Source organism: Melospiza melodia, chromosome 2, assembly GCF_035770615.1.
Source record: "Melospiza melodia melodia isolate bMelMel2 chromosome 2, bMelMel2.pri, whole genome shotgun sequence".
Classification (NCBI taxonomy): domain Eukaryota; kingdom Metazoa; phylum Chordata; class Aves; order Passeriformes; family Passerellidae; genus Melospiza; species Melospiza melodia.
The window spans coordinates 88,253,332-88,273,176 of record NC_086195.1 but is presented as its reverse complement, the minus strand read 5'-3'; the positions used below and the strand labels follow the sequence as shown (position 1 = coordinate 88,273,176).

The following is a 19,845-nucleotide window of genomic DNA, read 5'->3' as shown; positions in this document are numbered from 1 at the left end:
GCCCATCCCTGGATGCCGCTTGCTATTTTGGTCTTGCTGTTTGCATTGTTTGGTTATTTATTGCTGTTTTTCTCAAAAAGAAGACAAAGGACTGTGTCATTAAAGGTAAGGAGGCAGACACGTTCCTCATTGCTGTGAGCTTGTGTGTTTGTAGAAACGTGGAGCCGGTGGCAGCCCTGGAGCCCGTGCAGCGTCACCTGTGGGGACGGAATCCGCGAGCGCTTCCGAGAGTGCCTCAGCTCCTCGCCGGCAAAACCAGGTTGCGCTGGATCGCCGAGGGAGACTTCCCTGTGCTCGCTGGAGGAGTGTGTGTGTACGTAGCTCTGCTGTCCCCTTCCCCCAGTGCTGTGACCCCCCTGGCAATAGCAAAGTGTGAAATGGAAACATCCCATCTCCCTTTCAGTCATACTGGTTTGGGGGGCTGTCACATTCCTGTGGCTGATGGAGTAGGGCAGGAGCCTCTGCACATCTGATTGGGGAACACTGGAGATAGGGCTCCAAGGCATAATATTTCTGAATGCCATGGGTGCAGTTTAAAATCTCCAGGATGATCAGAGAGTGGAGAAGTCCTGAAAGAGAGATCTTGGGGCTATCAGAACACATTCAGTAAAAGCCAAAGGCTCCAGTGGAAACTTATTAGAAAGCTAAAAAAGGTTGCTGGTTCCAGCTGGGACCTGTGGTATGAGGTTTCCATTCTGTGAGTTTTTTGAGGTGGTAGTGCCAGATCTTCCCCTGCTCCAGCCTGCCATTTCTGCTGGCCTGTGACAGGGCAGGCTGGCTGTTATTGATAGGTAAGGCTTTATAAAGCTTTTATAAATCCTTACCTATCGGCAGCAACTGGCCACTGCTGCTGGGTGGAAAGTGGGTGCAGAAACAAGAGACCTGAGCCTTCTATGAGGTGGATTACAGCATGTGGCCTCTAGTGAGGCTGGATCAGGCTGTGCCAGCACCATAGTTGGGTGCTGACAGCCGCTGCTGAGGGGCATGAGAAGTGCCCTCTTTTAGCAGGGTACTGGTGCTTAGTCTGTGCAAAACTTTTGCTTCTTGCAAACTCCCTGCTGAAAAGGAGTGTGCTGATGCCAAGAGATCAGAAAGCTGATCTACAAGCTGCAGTGCCTTTGTGTCCCACAGGTGCCACAGGGGATGGGGATGTGGAAGGAAAGATACCTGGGAACTGTGCAGGCTGCTAGGATCTCAGACTATAATTTAACAGATATTTTAAGCTATTACAAAGTGACCAGCAGGCCTTACTCCTTGCTTTGGCTGCTTGCAGGCACTTCTTTCTGCTTGCAAAAGTGCTGTGTGTAGAACTGGAATAGAAACAGCTAAAAAAATGGACAGTTTGGGGATGTGGAGAGTTGTTTTGCCTGTGGCCACTGTGGTGTTTATGCCACTGAAAAGGAAAGGACAGCAGGGGGAGAGAATGTGCAGCTGGAGCAGAAAGAGGGGAGGACTGTTTTTAGTGGAAGTATTGGCTTGAACCAGCTTCACGTGTTGGGGATGAAGGCCTCAGAAGTATACAGGCAGGACTGAAATGTGTTGTGGAACACTGCAGGAAATGGGTTGTATTTAACAAAAGTTTGGGTGAACGGAAAATACTAAAAATTATATTCCATCAAACCAGGTATTACGTGTTGTCAGCGGTCATGAAGCACTGGGAATGTTTTAACAGGTCTAACGTTTTTAATGACTTGAAAACGCTGGCCATGTGGGTTTGCTTATTTAGTAAAGCTCTGAGTGAAAGCAGAAAGGAACAATTTAGGTGCTTTGGGTCCCCAGTTTAAACCAGCCCTGCTCTAGTTGTCTTCACTATGCCAGGCTCTCTGAGGCTGCTGTGGGCAGCAATGCCACCACCAAAACACAGTGGGGTTGTTAGTGTTTTTCCAAAGCTGCTGTTGAGCTGTGCTGTCCCTTGCCTTCTGTCTTTCTTCTGGAGGGGTATGTCTGTAAGTGTATAATTTGATTTGTCTCCTTACCAGCCAGTTTCATTCCCCACCTCTGGAGCTCAGAACTCAGAGGGCAGTCCTGGTGCAGGGAACTCACTGAAGGGGGTTCCCTGCATGCAGAGCATGTGTATGATGGTTTCCAACCATCCTGTGCACACACTGTGCACACAGCTGTGGCAGTGTGGTTGGACTCAGCAGGTCTGGACAATCCCCAGGTTCCAGTGAGGTGTCTGGGTTAATAAGAAGGTTAATGCATAGAGAGCACAGAGGAAAAGGAGGCTGTGTCTGCACCCACTGCAGTGGGATCATCTGGAGGAAATACCTCGCTTCTGTCTTGTACGTGCTTTCTAATCCTCCTGCTCCCACATGGGGCAGCTTCCTTTACAGAATCACATGCATGGTTACATCCCACTGAATCTCAGCTTGCTCAAGAAGGGGTTTGACACTCTGACTTTACAGTATTCATCCACTGCCTAATCTCAAGCTGGGAGTGTCACCGTCACCCTTCCCATTCCAGCTGTCTGCAGCTTTCAGGAGGAGACAGGCTCTGTTTCCAGCATAACTCTGCAGACATTAGTCCAGCAGATGGAGCAAATTGCTGAATGAGCAAGGCCTGTGCATGGTGCAGGGGCCAATGAGGTGCAGGGAGAAGTGAACCATACGGACCCAATCCTTTTTGGAACCTCTCAGTTCCTTGCTGTTAGCTATGTATCCCAAACAATGCAGCACAGCATGCATTACAAATAGAGAATGGAATATTTGGAAAATATCCATAAGCAAAAACAACTGAGAGAAGGATGAGAAATGAATGAATTGCTCTGCTGCAGGGGTGCTGAATAGAGCAAATGCTGGCCCTGCCTCCTCAGCTTGTTCACTCCCCTCTCAGGTATCCAGAGCAGCAGTGCTCTGGGCTCTGGCACAGGGGCATTGGACTGAATGCAGATTTTAGAGATCCTCCCATAAGATTCAGCAGGCAGTGGTCTTGGTTTTTAAGTTGGTTTCAAGCTCTCAGAGTGACACAAAGATCAAAGTTAATCCAATGGCAGGATTTTTTAGAGGACTTGGGATTGTTAGGTAGCCCTGAAATAGGGAAGTGAATCTCCTTCCCAGCCCAGCACCCTGCACTTCTGTTCCGTAGCAGCCTGAGACCTTCTAGCCTGTGTTCATCAGTGCCTTTGTGCATCCTGCCCACCTAACAGCTGCACTACCAGCTTGCTGTTGAGTGTGGGTTCTCCTGAATTATGGGAAGTACATGGTGTCCAGTTCTTGTTATTCTGCAGTCACATTTCCTATTCCTGGGCAGTCGCTGTGGTGCAGGCAGGAGCACCTGCCAAGTCTCACAGCTGGCTGTCAGTCTGATGGAAGGCTTTGGATTCTGGATAAAACTAGAGACTAGGGCATGGTTGTTCAGTGGTTTTGTTTGAGCTCACACCTTCTTGGCCAGCTCTTGTCAACTGCAACTAGCCAGCCTTGTCCTCCAATAAAATCTTCATGGCTTTAGAGAGCTCATGTGTGACCAGAAGAGTCATGCTTCAGATGCTAACAGATACTAAATTTAGCTACTGGACCGATTAATCCACTTTTGACCATGCTGTATTCTGTTCAGGATTGCCCCTGAAATACTTGAGACCTCATTCAAAACAAAGAATTACCAATTTGTCATTGGTTCAGCCATCTGTAATGTGGTGGAATGGGCAAGTGGGAGGTTTAAACTGGGCTATGGACCACTCTGTGATTGTCACATTATGGGTTAGAATCACAGAATATCTCAAATTGGAAGTGGCCCATAAGGATCACAGAGTCCAACTCCCTGCTCCCCCAGGACTACTAAAGCTAAACCACATGACTGAGAGCATTGTCCAGACAGTCTGTGAATTCTGGCCGTGATGACTTCCCTAGGATGCCTGTCCTGGTGGCTAATTACTGTCTCAGTGAAGAAAGGTTTGCAGAGTACTCTTCACTGTTCAAAGTCCCATCTCCAGTCCACAAGTGAAGGGTATCAGAATGGTAGTAGAATGCTAGAGAAAGAGCAATGGCACTTTCAGTTGAAAGCTTGCTGTGCCATGGGAAGGTTTTGTCCTCTGGGACTGTGGCACCAGACAGTGGTAGAAGCATCCTCAGAGGACTGCTTAGAAAAGTTGCATTGCCTCTCCTGATGCTGCCTCTCTCTTCAAATTCATTTCAATTCTCACACCCACTTAAGCTCTCCTAAAAATAATTTTAAAGTGATACCTGAAGCACTTGCCTGGGTTGAATTCTTTTTACCCCCTTTATGTCACTTTTCAACGGGGAGTCTAAATGTACTTCATAAAGAAAGGCAGAGTTCCGCCATTTTCCAGGTATGCAGTAATACCTTATGGAAATAGCAGAACAGGAAAAAATAACTATTATGTTTAAAAGGTCTGTGGCAGTCTTGGTTTAAAGTAAGTAGATGTTCATGCCAGTTTGAAGCCATCAAGTAGTAAGTCATCTCCAATGAACAAATTTTAATGGCAGACAACTTCCTGTACTGTATTAATGGCTTCTTTTGTGTGAAGTATCCATCCTCAAATACCAAAATGCTGCTGCCAGTGCAACTCTGACAGATGTGTGTGCTCTTTCTTACAGCTGTCCAGCCTCCCACCCCACCTTCTGTTCAGCCAGGAGAGGACCAGAAAGCAAATAACATAGTTACCATCACAGGTATCTCGCTGTGCTTGTTCATCATCTTTGCGACTGTTCTTATCACCCTCTGGAGGAAGCTCTGCAGAGCTCAGAAGTGCAGCACCGCTGTCCGACGAAGCTCCGTCCATTCCCCCGGCTTCCGGAAGAACTCAGATGAGGAGAACATTTGCCAAGGTAACAAGCAACGGGACAGCTTTGCTGAAGGAGGGGATGCTCCTGTTAATATTCCCCTAACCTACAGGCGAAGCCTCCAATTTGCCCAAGAAGATGATGCCTCTGGAAGTGAAAACTTTCAGCCAAATGCCCAAAAAATAATCCCTCCAATTTTCAGCTACCGCCTGGCACAGCAGCAGCTGAAAGAGATGAAGAAGAAAGGCCTGACAGAGACCACTAAGGTGTACCATGTCTCTCAGAATCCTCTCACGGACACGGTTCTTGGTGCCACCACCATGCTTCCCCTGAGTGGGGAAAACCAAGAGGAGGCAGCGGCAAACAAATTTCGGATCAAATCTCCATTCCTGGACCAGCCAGCCAGTCAGCCCAAGTTCCTGGGAGAAGGCTCGCACCCTAGGCTGGATTTTCCATTCTCACAGGCCAATCCTGCAATGAGCCCTACCCAAACCTTGGTAAGAAGAGGTCATTTCAAGCACCAGGATAACAGAGTGGACTTGCCTGAGAGGGGCTGTCACAGAAATTCGCAGTTCAGAAGAACAGCCAGTTTCCATGAAACTAAAAAGGCCAGGCCTTTCAGAGAGAGAAGCATGTCCACTCTCACACCCCGACAGACTCCTCTCTACAACTCCAGGACCAGGATGTGGGACCATGGTCTGGAGGACAGGACACGGCCAAAATCAAGAAACGCCAATCCAGCTTGTGAAAAGCTGGATCAGCCCCAGGGCACTGTGCTGGGGTGTGAACCACAGGGCCATGGCACAAAGCCCCACCACAGGGCAGGTCCCCCGGTGAGGAAGCTGGACCTGATCACGGATCGCCAGCCTGCTGGTCAGGAGAGGGCAGCTGAGAAGCCTGAGCCCAGCCGAAGTAAGAGGGGCCCTTCACCTAACCCCAAAGGTGTGTGGCGGAAAGAAACCGGCCCAAATGGCAAAGATAATTCCCAGAGAGGCCAAAGCGTCAGCCCTGCCCAGTATCGAAGGGACAAGTGCCAGAGCTTCCCCCTGGACCCTGAGTTTGCCTTTTATGACAATTCTACTTTTGGCTTAACGGAGGCAGAGCAACAGATGATCGACCTCCCTGGGTATTTTGGCTCAAATGAAGAAGATGAAACAAGCACTCTGAGCATGGAGAAGCTGGTGATCTGAGTGACTCATCGCGGCCCTGCAGGAGTGCCGTGCGTGCGTGCGTGGGAGAGGATCTGCAGGATCACTTGGCTTCTGATGAAAGAAAGAGCAGGAGTCATGTTACCTCTACACACAGCAGCAGGGAGTAATGCCCCAGGTCTGGCTTGTGGGAACATATTCCTTTCTAATTTCTGAGAAGTGCTTTCATATAATTATTTTTTGTATGTATGTGTGTACAAGACACACAAAGTACCCTGGGAAGGAGCACGTTAGTTAAGGTGTGGCTCAGGAATAGCCAATAGATTTTATTGTGTAAAGCATCATGTTTTGTGCATCATAAATGAAGAGTGCCGCTGACATTTCCCACCTTGTCCACTGTGTACTGATAGACTGTGAGATACTGAAGCATCCACTGTCCAGCACCCTCAACCATCTGCCCTGATTAGTGAATCATTTCCCATGTAGAAAGCACAAAGCTCAATCTGTGAGCAGTTTTTATAATTTTTGTGATAGTCATCAGTGAACTGTGTTGATTTGTAGGTGTTGCTCAAATAACTCATATGGTGGGGGGTGTTTTAGCTGGTTGCATGAAAGTGCAAACATTTGATGCTGAATATTTGAGTGAATTTAAAATTGAGGAGACATTTTCATCATTCAAGACTTTGATATTTTCTTACTGTCAATATTTATATCAAGAAAACAATGTACAAATATTTGCAGGAAATTAGTACAAAAGGCATGCTACAGGGAGGGCAAAGAAAACAGGTGATCAGATTTTAGTCCTCACAGAAATGTCACCGCAGCATGTTACCTGTCAAAAGCAGTGAGAGAACTGTTGAATTATGCATCCTTTCCATAGTGATCCTTTCCTTTATTGAAATTTTTTAATGTAAGTACATTGACAATAATACTACCATGGCAAGCTCAAAATAAATTATGAACAAAACCAGAAAACAACAAGATTATTTGATTAATACCCATTCTGGGAAGAAAAAATTAAAATGGCTTGACAATATCTGGTGATTCACAGGGAATCTTATAGAATCATTTACATTGGGAAGACCTCTGAAATAATTAAGTCCAACCATTAACGTAACACCACTAAACCATACCCCTTAACTGCCACATCCACACACCTTTTGAACACCTCCAAGGACAGTGATTCCACTGCTTCCCTGGGATACCTCTTCCCATGCCTGACCACTCTTTCAGTGAAGAAATTTTCCCTCATATCAAATCTAAATCTCCTCTGGCACAACTTGAGGCCATTTCCTCTGATCCTGTCACTTTTTACCTGGGAGAAGGGGCTAACTAACTCCTGCCTTGCTACAACCTCCTTTCAGAGAATTGTAGAGAGCAGTAACAGTGAACTACAAAAACCATGATGGGCTTTTTTGTTGTGTTTTAAAACCAGACATCACAAATTTGCCATTAGATTTTGCTGTAAGTATTCAGAGTTGGGTTGGAACTCCAATTAACAGCAGAAGCAGAGCTCAGGCTTTGTGGATGACTAAGACTTTTCTACCATTTGTTAGGATAACCGTCTCTCTGGGGACTTTGCAAAGACCAGGGGAATGCTAGTGGGCAGAAACAGGAAAAGAGGAGATGCTCCCCATGGAGGTTGGTGTAAGAGAAGAAAGGTTTAGGCAGTGGACTATTAGACTGAAATCAACTCTCCCCTAAGGAGCCTAGCCCTACATGCCCTTTAACCTGCCTTGTGGGTGTGAAAGCAAAATTAGCATGTGCTCCATTGTCATGATGTAGCCTGCTATCTTTCTCAAAACTGGCTTTCTGAGCAGAGAGATTTCCCAATCCCACACTTCTTCCCCCCCAGCCCTGCTCCCCCACAAACCAGCAGCAATATTAAAGGGAGAGCAGCATTGCTGTGTGTAAGCTGCCAGTTTCCGATGGCACCCCGCTGCAGTGTCCAAAGCTGGCACAGGTAGCTTGACAGGTACACGGTGTTACCTGCTGTGACAACATAGGAGGAGCAAGCCTCAGCATTTGGCCACCAGAGTCAAATCTGGCTGTTTGAATGGCCTTTCTGATGGGTAATGCTTTGCAGCTGCTGCTGGAGTGAGGGATCTGACTCGGTGGGTGATGTGAGCTCCCTCTTTCCCGGGAGCCATGCCAAGATGCTCATGTTCAGCCCTTGGCCCAGCGTGGTGTTGGTACCAGCGATGCATTCCCATGAACTGTCAGCTTGAAAAGCTGTTTAAAGCATCTATAAATGTGTTCACGCTTGAAGACTTATCCAAAGGCAATCAAATGTAATGAGGCTTTAAATTGACTTTAGTGAGCTGGAAATCACGGCTCTGGAACAATTGCTGCTCAGGTTACTTACCCTGCCTGTACTAAGGTAAGGTCTGTGGTAGTACCTTCTCCCTGAAGCGGGGATCCATCAGCATTGGAGCTGCAGGGCTGCAGTATGTGTTTAAGCTTTGTTGAGCCTCTCAGCATGGGAGAGAGACCCTGGAGAAATGGGAGACCAGATATGCAGTGCAGCAACATTCAGCAAGCATTCCCCTAGGCTTCAGCAGGAGGGATTGGAGCTTGGCGCTAGCCCTCAGATCCACTAAGTACTCAGCTAGTGCCATTCTACCCTGTTTATTAAGATTAAAGGTGGTTCTGAAATGCTTCCTGAGGTGTGCTGTGGGACTTGCAGGCTCCTGCACAAAGCCCTGTGACCCTTGCATCTCAGAGGGGGTTTCCTTTGCCACAGCAGGGCAGAGAAGGGGCAACGTTGCTCTAAATCAGATGCTGCTTTCTGTAAAGTTGTCCCAGTGTTGGGCTGTGTTATGCATTAGATGAACTTATGTACATTTTACATCAAAGGCAGCAGGGTAAACCTCTTCCCTCCCAGCTTGTCATGCCTTGGCCTCCCTTTCCCTCTCAGAGACAGGAGAAACACCCTGACACTGATGTTGGCTGAAGGCAGTCCAGCTCTAATGCCTGCCCCTCCATCCTGACACACAGGGAAACAGGCTCCATAGTCTGGATTTGACATCACTCATTGCTCACTCACTGAGGAACTGCACTGGGTGCTAGTTGTCTGATTTAGCCCTGATGACTTCATCTCCACCTTGATAATCCATTATCAGATGGGTTACCAGATGCTTAATGAACTGCCAGACCACAAATGCTGTCCCCTAAATGCTGTAGTTACCACAGTGTTTGCCCTACTTCCTTAGCTCTCTGCTGAAGGATGGGATTGAGCATCAGCTGCCAGAAGGCATGAACTTATTTCACTCACATTTCTCTGTGTCTTCAAAACAATAAAAATTATCCTTTCTGCCCCCAGTGCTCCTCAGAGGCCACACAGTTACAATGTGTGCAAAGTCATTCCTTATGTCCCAACATGCAGTTACAATCTTGCACTGAGATTTTACCGTATCAAAATACAGAAGCAGTGATCAGAAGGGAAAGGATAAGTGCTGCCTTTTTGCAGCCCTTTCTTCACAAGGACAATCTCATTTCAGACATGTTGGTGAAAATTTCACGCCACATGAGCATGCTTGAGAAGAGGGCAGGGGGGCAGTCTAGCCAAGGGCACAGGCTCTAGCAGCACAGTTCCCTGGAGTGCTGCCCATTACGCTGGGATGCTTATGCTTGCAGTCACTGGGATGTCTAGGAAGCAAAGGAACCAAACCAAGTTTTAAACTGAACCTTCACCTCATTCCTCTGCATTGTCTCCAGGACAGCCTGAGCCATGAAAATTAAACTTACCTTGCAGACTCTTTCAACTACCCAGGACAACAAGTGAAAAAGCACCAGAGCCAACACTGAAAGAATACATTTCTCATATTATGAGGTGTCCAAGATTTTGATCCAGATATCTGTTCACATTCCTATTGTTGAAAACCAGCTAAAAAGTATTAAGTCCTACTCAGACCATTTTATTTCACTCTGTCGATATGTATTCAAATTACAGTATGTATGGATATAAAAGCAAGTAAATGGAAGAGAAATATCAGTTTGAAAATTATTATAAATCAGAATAAAAGGAAGCAGGTTTATTCTACAGCATGGTAGTTAAATTATTTGCATCAAGCTGATTCTGCTGTTCATTTTTAATTGTTGTTATTAACAGCTGTAGAAAATAAATTTTCAGTATTCCATTTCTTTCAGTTATTTGTGTTGCTCTTTCATTTCACCCAGTGAGACAATGAAAGCAGTGTGCCTTGTGGTTCAATCACTTTCTAATTCCTCTTCACTAATGCAAGGTCATCTGGTAAATTACAGGAGAATGTACAGGAGAATGACTGCATTTTAGGAGCTCCTAGGAATATCTGTGTTCACCTTAATTTTAGTCAAATCTACATAATTTTAATCTGGGGTTTAAAACTGGTTGGCAGGATTGTCTGCTTTAATGTCTTGTGGTGTACTCTAGCAGTGGATCTGCAGCAGGAAGCTGTTGGAATGGAGTTCACAGTGTCCACATTGTGGGTGGACAGACTACTTTGAAGCAGCCTTAGTCTGGATGCACATTAGCAGTTGGAGCATGTCCATCCTCTGGGTTGGTTTCACACATTCCAGGAACACTCTGCATCTGAAGTGTGGCAATTACAACCATAGGGAAAGTTGCTTAAAAACATTCTCCTGAAGCAGATCAAAGCACTAATGAAGGCACACCAGATGAAGTCCAATTCCCATCCCCTTGTGCTTTCTATCCTGATGTTCTCATAATGGAAACACTGATGGTTAAAATCAAGATGAGAAAGACTTTGAAAAGTATAGATTGATTAAAGGACATGCTTGATCCTTCTAAGTCCAGAGAACTTTAAAGAAACATTCTTCAACAAAATCTTGAAAACTGCTGAAAAAGAAATCTCTGGTTATTCCATGACTGTTATCCATATGTTTTTTATTAAAATGTTGTCTGGCTGTGCTCAAAGAACTCATGCTGTTAGCTTCAGGTAGCAGAAGCAGGTGCAACTCCAGCTATCAAGTGCAGGTTTGGCGATTGGCAGCAGCAGAGCACTGGCTATCAACTTACACCGCTCTTTTCAGCCTGTGCTTTTCTCTTTCCAAAGCAGCAGTTTCAGCTGGCCTGGCTGTTGTCACCATCTCCGCTCTCTCTGTCGATAAAGAATGGAGGCCTGATTTTCATGGCTGAGTATTTCAGTGAGTACCACATCCCGTGCCATGTCGACCAAACCAAGCCGTCATCATGGGGTCCACTGTACCTCCCTCTTTTGTAGTATCGCCCATTGAGGTTCACAGCATGGCACCTTGGAACAACGCAGGAAAGACAGGAAGGGAATTCAGTTTAGCATGAGAAGATACTGCGTCATTGCAAAGTACTGTTCTCACACAACAGATATCTAGATATGCCAGGACAGGATGGACTAAATGGTTAATGCTTTTAGTGGAACACAGGAATATGTGGGTCATCCTAAAGCAGACACCTACACTGGTCAGATAATTCTGCCTGTTGACTCCTTCAGGTGTATTAACTATGGGCATTAGAACTGCATGGCCTGAACAAAGGGGTGTAGTGCCTTTTGGTAAACTCTAGCTCAAGTGTAGGCAGCTCCATATTGACACCTAAAAATGCAGATGTCTTTTCATCGAGGTAAATCCTGCTATTGATGTACATTTTTTTAGCTCCACCAATTTCAAGTGGTATGTGATGAGAATCTGGTCTAAGAGGCTCATCCTGTACTAAAGCAGAGAAAATCTGAGAGTGTTATATCCCAGATTCCAGGGCTGTTAAACATGAGTCCCTATCCACTGATGTGTGGCACATGCCCAAACAGCAAATACACCCTTATAACTGTTGTGGGGTAGCTCTGCTCTTAGACAGAGGGTCCACTCTAGGGAAATGTTCTTCGTACACACTTCACCTTACCATGGCTACAGTTGTTTTCTTCACTGGAGTATAACACAAAGCACTTTCAGGAATTTTAACTGAGCTCTTTTCCTTCCAGGTCATTGTCCCCCATGTATTTGTTCTGACCCATTTTCTTAAAGTGAATTCAACTTACCTGCTTTGTTCTAATAAAAGTAGTAAATTTTTTTCCTTTGAGGATCTGTAGGTTTGGCTGTGAGAGGTGGCAAGTGCACACAGCAGCCTCCAGCTGCTGTAAGGCAGGCAAGTCCTCTCAGCTGTGCAGCCACCCACAACCTACCCATCCAAGAGGAATCAGCTGTTTTCCATACCTGTTAAACCACCAGCCACCCTTGTTCTCTGATGCACAGTTGCCTGCCAGGAACTGATCATGATCCTTATCAAATGTGGTGAACTGCATCCCTCTGTGAGAAGCTGACCACTGATCTTCAAAATTGCTCCCACCAGACAGAGCGTCGCCAGCATTACCAGAATAGGTGCCAAACCATAACCTATAATTTTCCTGCAAGAATATGTGAAACATTTATTTGACATCCATTCTTTTTGCCTTTCCTCACAGTTTTGAGGCCAAATTAGCTCTGGACATTTCATTCACTGTCAAAAGCACTGTTGAAGTCAAGGGTGACTTTTGTCTCCATGCTTTAATGATCCTAGTGTAGATCAATGCAGGATTGAAACTTCCAGAAGGGATTGGTAATTACTGCTGCTGCTACAAAAGGCTCCGGATTTATTGTCATTCAACAACCATTTAATACACTTTACAGCAAGATGGAAAGCTCTTTCTAGCTGATCAAGAACAACTTAGCAAAAACTGCCAAGTGTCAAGTAATTGCCTTCCTAAACAGAGCAGTTCTTCAGCTAGAATAAATGCTTAGGCATTTTGCTCTTCCAAGGATGAGAAGCCATCTGATTTCTATTATCTGGTCCTGGTAGGAATATTTAGAATAATAGTTCCATTGTACACAACTAACAGGTTGAAGAGATATTAGATATTAAGTGGATGGTCACATTTGTGTTGTGGGCTTTCTCCTGTCATTATTGGCCTCATTTCTTTATGAAAAATGGCAGTAAGGTATTGAAATGCAGCTGTTCAAACTTTTCGTAAGAAACCGCTAATTGCAAACTGAGTGTAATGTGCACATTTCTGGAGCAGTGATGGATTTGGAACTAGGACTGGTCCATGCAGTGTCCTTGGTTATTTGAGCTAGTTACATGTGGTGTTCAGGAAGGCAAGTCTGCAAAGAACAGCACCTGTATGGAGCTGGACACTGTCTACAGCTAGAAAAGCATCGCATGAAAATACAGGATGTGTCTGACTCTGGGCTTTCTGTGTCTGTAGCAGTGGGTATAGTGCTACAAGTACCTCTCTTGAAGATAGGAACTTAGAACTGCTCCTCAAAGCTTTGATTAGAATTCTCTCGTTTATTTTAAAATAAAGTTGAGAGGATTTGCTCTGGCATTTGCCTTTTGTGTGACAGTCTGAAACAGTCTCTTAGAAAGCAGGAGAACAGGGTTCCATTTAGTTGCAGAAGTTCAAACCCTAAGGGTTTTCTCACTCACAGAAGACTCTTAATCATGAGGCCAGAGGCAAATATATGTGGGAATCCCTGTGCCCTGTGGCCAGGGAACTGCCCTCTGTTCAGCAGCACAGTTAGAAAGAGGGCACAAACATGTGCTCCTGTCACCCACTGACCTGGGCTCTCAGTTGTAAGGAAGAAGTCCCAGGTTTATGTCCCTGATCCCAGGGCTCTTTGTCAGTCACACAAACTAGGAAGCCCAGGAAACCAGAGCAGGTCAGTTTTGCAGAGCTGTAGATACAACCCTGATACTGGTGTGATGCTGTGTATGCACTGCCCCACCCTCACAGACCAAGGCAAGCAAATCACTGCTCTCCCATTTCTTACCTGCTCATTTGCAAGCTGGAAATTTTCATAGATTGCATAACGTCTTTCCCCATGCCAGTCCATCAGGTCAATCTTTAATGAGTTCTCTCCTAAACATAAAGTTGTGTCATGTTAGATGAATACTTAATGCAAATTAGAGAGAAATCTATGGAGAAAAAATACTCAGACCTCTAGCAAGAAGGTCATAGATGTGGTCATTTCCCAGCCAGTATTCATCATTCTTGCCCTGGAATTTCCCAAATCCCAGTTTGTAATCATCCCATTTCCTGTGCAGAAAAATGTATAGATATAAATTTCATCATGAGAGGGGATTAGACAGTTTGTGACACTTGAGAATGGTAACAATTAAAACTTCACTTGTATCTAGATACTGTTTTCTAAAAGTATCTGACTCATCTAGCAGTAAATACAACTCGCAGCTTACGTTTTCCCTTGCTAAACCTGTGCACACACATACATGGGGATCAAACCTTCAAACTGCTAGATGCAGTGCTTGCAGACTGATGTTTCCAGTTAAAAGGAAAGGGAAAGCAGCAGCTGTCACATTGTTCTTCAGCAAAACGCCTGATATTGTTCTCCAGCAAGTCATAATTCACCTGCTCCACCTTTGATATTCTCATATACTTCAGTGTGTGTCATCATTTCGAGTTTTAGTAACCCTGTGTTTATTCCTTCTCTCATGTTGTTATTATGGATATTCATTCTGCCTGACCTTCATACTAGTCAATGCTCCTCTTCAGGATGTTTTTATTTCACCTGAACTACCTTGGCTAGATAGCTGCCACTCTCTGGGTAAGCTGCCTTAGAGTCACTTGAGGTAGCTTTGCAATGCACTGCATAGACTTTAGAAGGCATTAGATATGCCCTGAAATTGTGTGTGCTGTGATAGTTAATTAACCTTCATGAGGACATTTCTTCTGAACTGTGCTACCAGAGCATCTCTCCTGCTCTAAATTTCAGTATGAAAGTCACCTCTCTGGGATTTTGCATAGGAAAAGGACAATCTGGTTTGGCATTTTTAAAAGTTATCTGAATACGATAATAAATGTTACAACATGCTGAACAAAATTCCTCATATCAGAACAGATCTGTTCAACAGGTCTCAGTCTGTGCACTGGTAGCAGACACCTGCCAATTTGGAGCCTTTGACAGTCTTTAATAATGATAAAATATGCATTCAAATGCAGAGAACCCATGGAAGTTCTCACCAAGTTGCAGATCCATTTTGAAAATGGCCCCCTGCTGCCAACAGGTACCACCAGATTGTCCTAATCCTAAACTATCCTCACTAATATAGAGTCTTGCACATCCTGCTTCTCAAGGGTGGGGGTTTGCCTGGCAGCAGGACAGGGGTAGGAGCTGGTGGCCAGACTGCAAGCCCCGTTGCTGCAAGAACAATGCACGCACCTGTTGAAGTTCTCCCTGCCGTTGCTGCGCCGCTGGATGACGGTCCAGCCCCCGCCATCGGACATGTCACAGAATGCCAGGAAGGGCTCTCGGTCCGCCCTGGGCCTGATGCGGTAGTAGCCACTCGTGGTGCTCCTCCGGCCATACACTGCAGAGCAATCTGGGCACAACAGTACCTGTCTGTTAAATGGGCTGGGGGCAAAGCCAAGGGCTGTGTGCCACCAAGAGGACATGTCACTCTGTGGGACAAGGACACTTGGCCAGCCTGTGCAGAGCTCTGCAAGCCCTGTGAAGTCAAAGGAAATGGTGCAGCAATGTAGTAGCTACACCAGTTTGCAAACTGCCAGCCTGACAAAGAGCTTTAAGGCTTGAGAGCCTTTACAGCCATGCCCTCTGAGGGAATAATGCCCAAATCTTTGGTGAGATGCAGGACAGCTGCAGCTTAGTCTGGGGCTATATCATGAAAACCTGAGACTAAACTTTATCTGTCAGCAAGATCATTTGCAGGGAAGCTAATTTCCATGTGGAAGGTAAGGTACCCTCAGCTGTACTTCTGATGAGATCAGGGAACAATATTTCTAAAATAATAGGCTAAACACCTGTGTCCAACTCTACCAGGGCTGTATCAGGAGAGAGCCTTTGAGGATCTCAGTGCTTCACACTTCCAATGTAATGCCTGAAGGCTAAAGTCTTGGCCACAGGAAACAATGTCATTTATGACCATGTTCTCAAAATAACACCAAGGAACAAAGTGCCTGTTCCTGTTCTATGCCACAGAAGTAATGGGAGAGCTGAGGAACAGGGAGGCTTGGCTCATCCAAACAGCTGCAGCTGAACCAGGCACTCTGGGCTCCCCTAAGCCACACAGGGAAGATGGGCTCTTCAAGAACAGGACCCATCTATTCCTAGAGCAGATGCCTAAAGTAAATCTGATGGCAAACACAAGAAGTGATTGTTCCTCTCTTCAGGTAAGAAGCCCAGCTGAAGATGACCATTTTGTACCTGGGTAATAGCTGCCCACAGCTAGGGTAGGTGACTCTAGCCCCAAGGGATATCTTTTAGTGTCAGGGCAACCAGTCAGCTCTTCTCCTTCCCATGTATCTGTATTTTAAATCACAATCCACTTAAAAAATTTTAAACTTTTAGCAGACATAAAATATGACACATGGGACACTGCAGGGAGAAATAAACATTGTGGCACGCTACTGCAAACTGTACCTTGGTCATACACTATCAAATTTCCACTGGTTGTGGGTAAAAGCGTCTCATGCTGCTCACTCCTGTTGCCTGAGAACAGTTCACTTTTCGTCCTGTGGTAAGTGTTCTCCAGTATGTCCTTCAGCTGCAATTCATATAAGTAAAGCAGATCTTGAAGGTGTTTTAACCTTTGTCTTAATTTATTGTTGTCTAGGAGGCAGATATCTTTGTCCTATGGAGAAAACAAAACAAAACCCCCCACAATTCAGCCAGTGGTAAGGAGAGACACAGAGAAAGGAATATCTGTCTCCTCTTCACCCTAGCATGTCACACTGCCTATGTGGATCACCATGATTTCATGGTGATCTCTTCCTAAGATGTCCAAATCTTGCACAGCATGAGCTGTTGAATTGAGTCCAGCAGAAAAGGGGGTCCTGAAACAACCTTGATATGGATTAGAACATGCCAGAATACGATCAGATGCACAAAAAATTTACTTTGGATGAAAATAATTTGTCTTGACCCCACTTAATGATCTCAAGGGGAAGGTTTGCAAACTATGAAAGTGCTCAGGATGATAAGAGAGGGAAAACTTGGCTCTTGCACTGCAGATGGGTGAAACCAGCAAGGTTCCAGAATTAGCTTTGTGTAAAACTGAAAAAGAGCTGATATTTTGGCTACAAAAATACATTTTTTAAAATACTTTTTTGTTGTTGTTTTTGTTGTTGTTTTGAATTCTTAGTAATGTCAGTTCAGTCTCCCAGACAGCTGTACAGCCCTTAATGCTATGAAAATCCTGTATTATCAGCACGACATTCCTTTAGCTGCAGACAGATTCCTTTTTGCTCTGCTCCTGCAGCTCTCCATCCCTCCTGTGGGGGAGTGTCCATCTCTGCATGACTGGGAATGGTGAACCATCGAGAGTACAGAAACAGCTAAAATATACACACCGAAAACCTGGGTGCAGGTGAGCCAAAGCTGACCAGAAGGAGCAGCAGCAACCAATGCATCATCACACACATTTCTTATCACCTGAAAAGAGGCGTTGACAGGCTGTAATGGAACCTTTTTTACTTCCTCTCACAACTTAATCCCCCCTCACACTTACGTTTAATTCCCCAGGAGATGCTGCAGGATTTATTAAGGAGGTTGCTTGAAACTACAGGCAGGACAAAATCAGGGTAAGATGCATATTAAGGAGAAGCTAAAGCACAAGTGCAGTATGTTGACAGGGATAAAGGCTCAGGTCTGCTCTGATTCCCCACAGAAATAAATACTCTGTGTGACTTTCCAGCAACCTCCATATCTCCTCCCAGGTATCCACACAGGAAGTTGCTCAGCAATCATGTTTTCTTGAGGACTTTTCAAAATCCCACAGAGTTTATTCAGTTCAAACTTCTCAAAGTGGAATTAAGAGGAATTTGCCTCCTGGTTAAGTGACTGTAGACATTCCCCTCCTCATCCTTGGAGTGGTCTGTGAGGATGGGATTACCTTGGAGGCCAAGTCACACATGTGACAAAGTGGACATGAAATAGTTTTTCCTTGGATTTCAGGGGACAAGATGTCTACTGCCAATCTGCTTCAACACACAGATGTGGTTTTGATGGGAGAGTCTTAGCTAGAAAACATGCTAAGTGACTGCCACTGGGAACATGCAGCTGAATGTGAGTGAACGGTACAAATTGTTCTCAGCGTGCTTGCATCGTGCTTTTAAAAAAGCCCAACAAAATCAGAAAGAAAAGAAAATCTGAAAACTAGGCTAAACCCAACTCCCCTGCTTCACATCTGGAAGTGCTGCAGAAACTTGGCTCCCCAGCTCTGTGCTCTGAGTGATGTGCTTTGTTTCAGCTGTGGCTCTATCAGCATCCCTGCAGCAGCTGATCCTAGAGCTGCTTCCAAACCACCAAAGCTGCTGCAACAGAGGAGCCCTCTGCCAAGATGGGCAGGCAGGGCTCAAAGCAAGCTGAGGGAAGAAGAGCTCCACAGAAGTTGCCCAGAAAAGATGACATGCAGGTAGATGCCCCATGCAGTGCCCACTGGTGACAGCAAAAAGTTACCAGGAAGGGTGGGATGAGTGACAGCTCCTGGAAACCAGACAGTGCAGAGCAGAGAGAAAGAAAGCAACTCCATCTACACCTTTACCAAGACACATGAAATGCACGTACCTGTAACTTGCCTTTCTTCAGACCTCCTCCCGGAAAGATTATCTCCCCTAAAAGTCAACTGCAAAAGGAAGTGGTCATAAACCTGGCTGCATTTCAAGGGGTTGATGAGATTTTCCTCTCCAGATGACCTACATCAAGGGCACAGAGGAAGAATGTTTCACAGCACTAGGCAGTTTCACAGAAAAGGCATCTCAGTTCCTAATGTGAAAGACTTACCCAAGCCCCAAGTTTGTTACCCAGTTCTCTTGTTACCCAGTACTCATCTTGCTGCTTCCCAGTGAGAGTAAACAGCAGAAGGCTTCTATCAACCATGTTCTCTAAAGGAGAGGGGAGAGGGGCTCTGTTGCTGATGTACTATTACCTACCTTGACTAGGAAGCTCAACCAAGACTGACTTCTTTGAGTGTTTATGTGAATCACTCAGACTAATGCGCCCTGTGGGAGTTTCAGCTCGTGTTTTAACCCAGCCAGGATCATTTCAGTAAGTCCTGCAAGGTGGAAATAACACAGTTTTTCCATTCAGCATTCCTTTTGCTGTTTAATCTGTTTTATAAGAGCACAGCTGTAATGCCAAAGAAGCTGCAAATCTGAAGCAAGAAGCAAATGTGGGAGTATTAAGCAAGACTTGCTGTTAGACTGAAATCTTGGGAGGGTTGTGTAACTCTCCTGTGAGCTGGATGATTAGATTTGCTAGTTAACACAAACTAGGACATTTGTGGAAAAGAGAAAAAAACCACAAAACCAAACAGATGGGTGCCTCCCTTTGTATTATGGCCAAGGAATTACAGATTATTTTAAAGAAAACAGCAGGAATGCTCCATTTTACAGAGTTTTCTTCAGAGGAGAGACCATGGGCACAAAAGACAGGGCACATAAACCCATGGCAAATGTCTGTGCTGCTCTTCAGGAAAGCAGGACTATCCAGCTACTACCAGCTACATGAATGCTGTTTATTCCTTTAAAACTGCATTCCTCTTCTCCCACAAGAACACAGATTCATTCCACTGCCAAAGGATTATGTAAGCAGTGCTTTTCTTCTCACTTGTTTTCTAGCCCCAGTTTAAGACTGGTTTTGACAGCTATGAATTTGAGTGAAATGTTTCCTCTTCTCCCTAGTGGGTATTTGGCCCTTTTTTCTGCCCCTTTGGCCAGGAGCTGCAGCTGGCAGCAGGGTGTGCAGGTACCATGCACTGGAGCACACAACTCTTTCTCAGGTGGACCCATCCAGACAGCGCCCAACCTGCCGTGCAACCATTTATGCTCTTGTCTAAAAGGTGGCCAAAAATCTCATTGGCCTGTGAGCATCTCCTGATCCTAGGTGGGATCAGAGACAGGGCTGAGGCTGTAATGTCAATGTTGGAGTTGTGGTGTGGGTGCACAGTCAGTGCCTGCAGCTGTCTGCAGGGCCATAAG

At 45.4% G+C, this 19,845-nt stretch overlaps 2 protein-coding genes across 6 annotated transcripts in view; one reads left to right on the top strand and one right to left on the bottom strand.

Moving 5' to 3' along the window:
• THSD1 (thrombospondin type 1 domain containing 1) overlaps positions 1–10,035 on the top strand; it is a 29,843-nt gene extending 19,808 nt beyond the window's left edge. For both annotated transcript variants that reach the window (XM_063149237.1, XM_063149236.1), the window contains exons 4-5: positions 155–313; positions 4,554–10,035. In XM_063149237.1, coding sequence (XP_063005307.1) covers positions 155–313; positions 4,554–5,929 — 1,535 coding nt within the window. In that variant the 3' untranslated portion in view covers positions 5,930–10,035. The remainder of the gene's footprint in view (positions 1–154; positions 314–4,553) is intronic.
• LOC134414529 (fibrinogen-like protein 1) lies at positions 9,784–19,011 on the bottom strand. 4 transcript variants are annotated; one of them, XM_063149238.1, is made up of 9 exons: positions 18,799–19,011; positions 18,434–18,561; positions 17,218–17,299; positions 16,289–16,499; positions 15,071–15,230; positions 13,832–13,929; positions 13,664–13,752; positions 12,071–12,261; positions 9,784–11,139 (listed from the first exon to the last, which is right to left on the bottom strand). In XM_063149238.1, exons 3-9 carry the CDS (start codon positions 17,287–17,289, stop codon positions 10,950–10,952), a joined length of 1,011 nt encoding a protein of 336 aa, XP_063005308.1. In that variant the 5' UTR covers positions 17,290–17,299; positions 18,434–18,561; positions 18,799–19,011; the 3' UTR covers positions 9,784–10,949. The 4 variants fall into 4 exon arrangements, with proteins under 4 accessions (XP_063005308.1, XP_063005309.1, XP_063005310.1 ...); XM_063149239.1 differs by having other exon boundaries at positions 18,434–18,491; XM_063149240.1 differs by lacking the exon at positions 18,799–19,011 and adding an exon at positions 18,650–18,756.
• Positions 19,012–19,845: the final 834 nt, after the last annotated feature.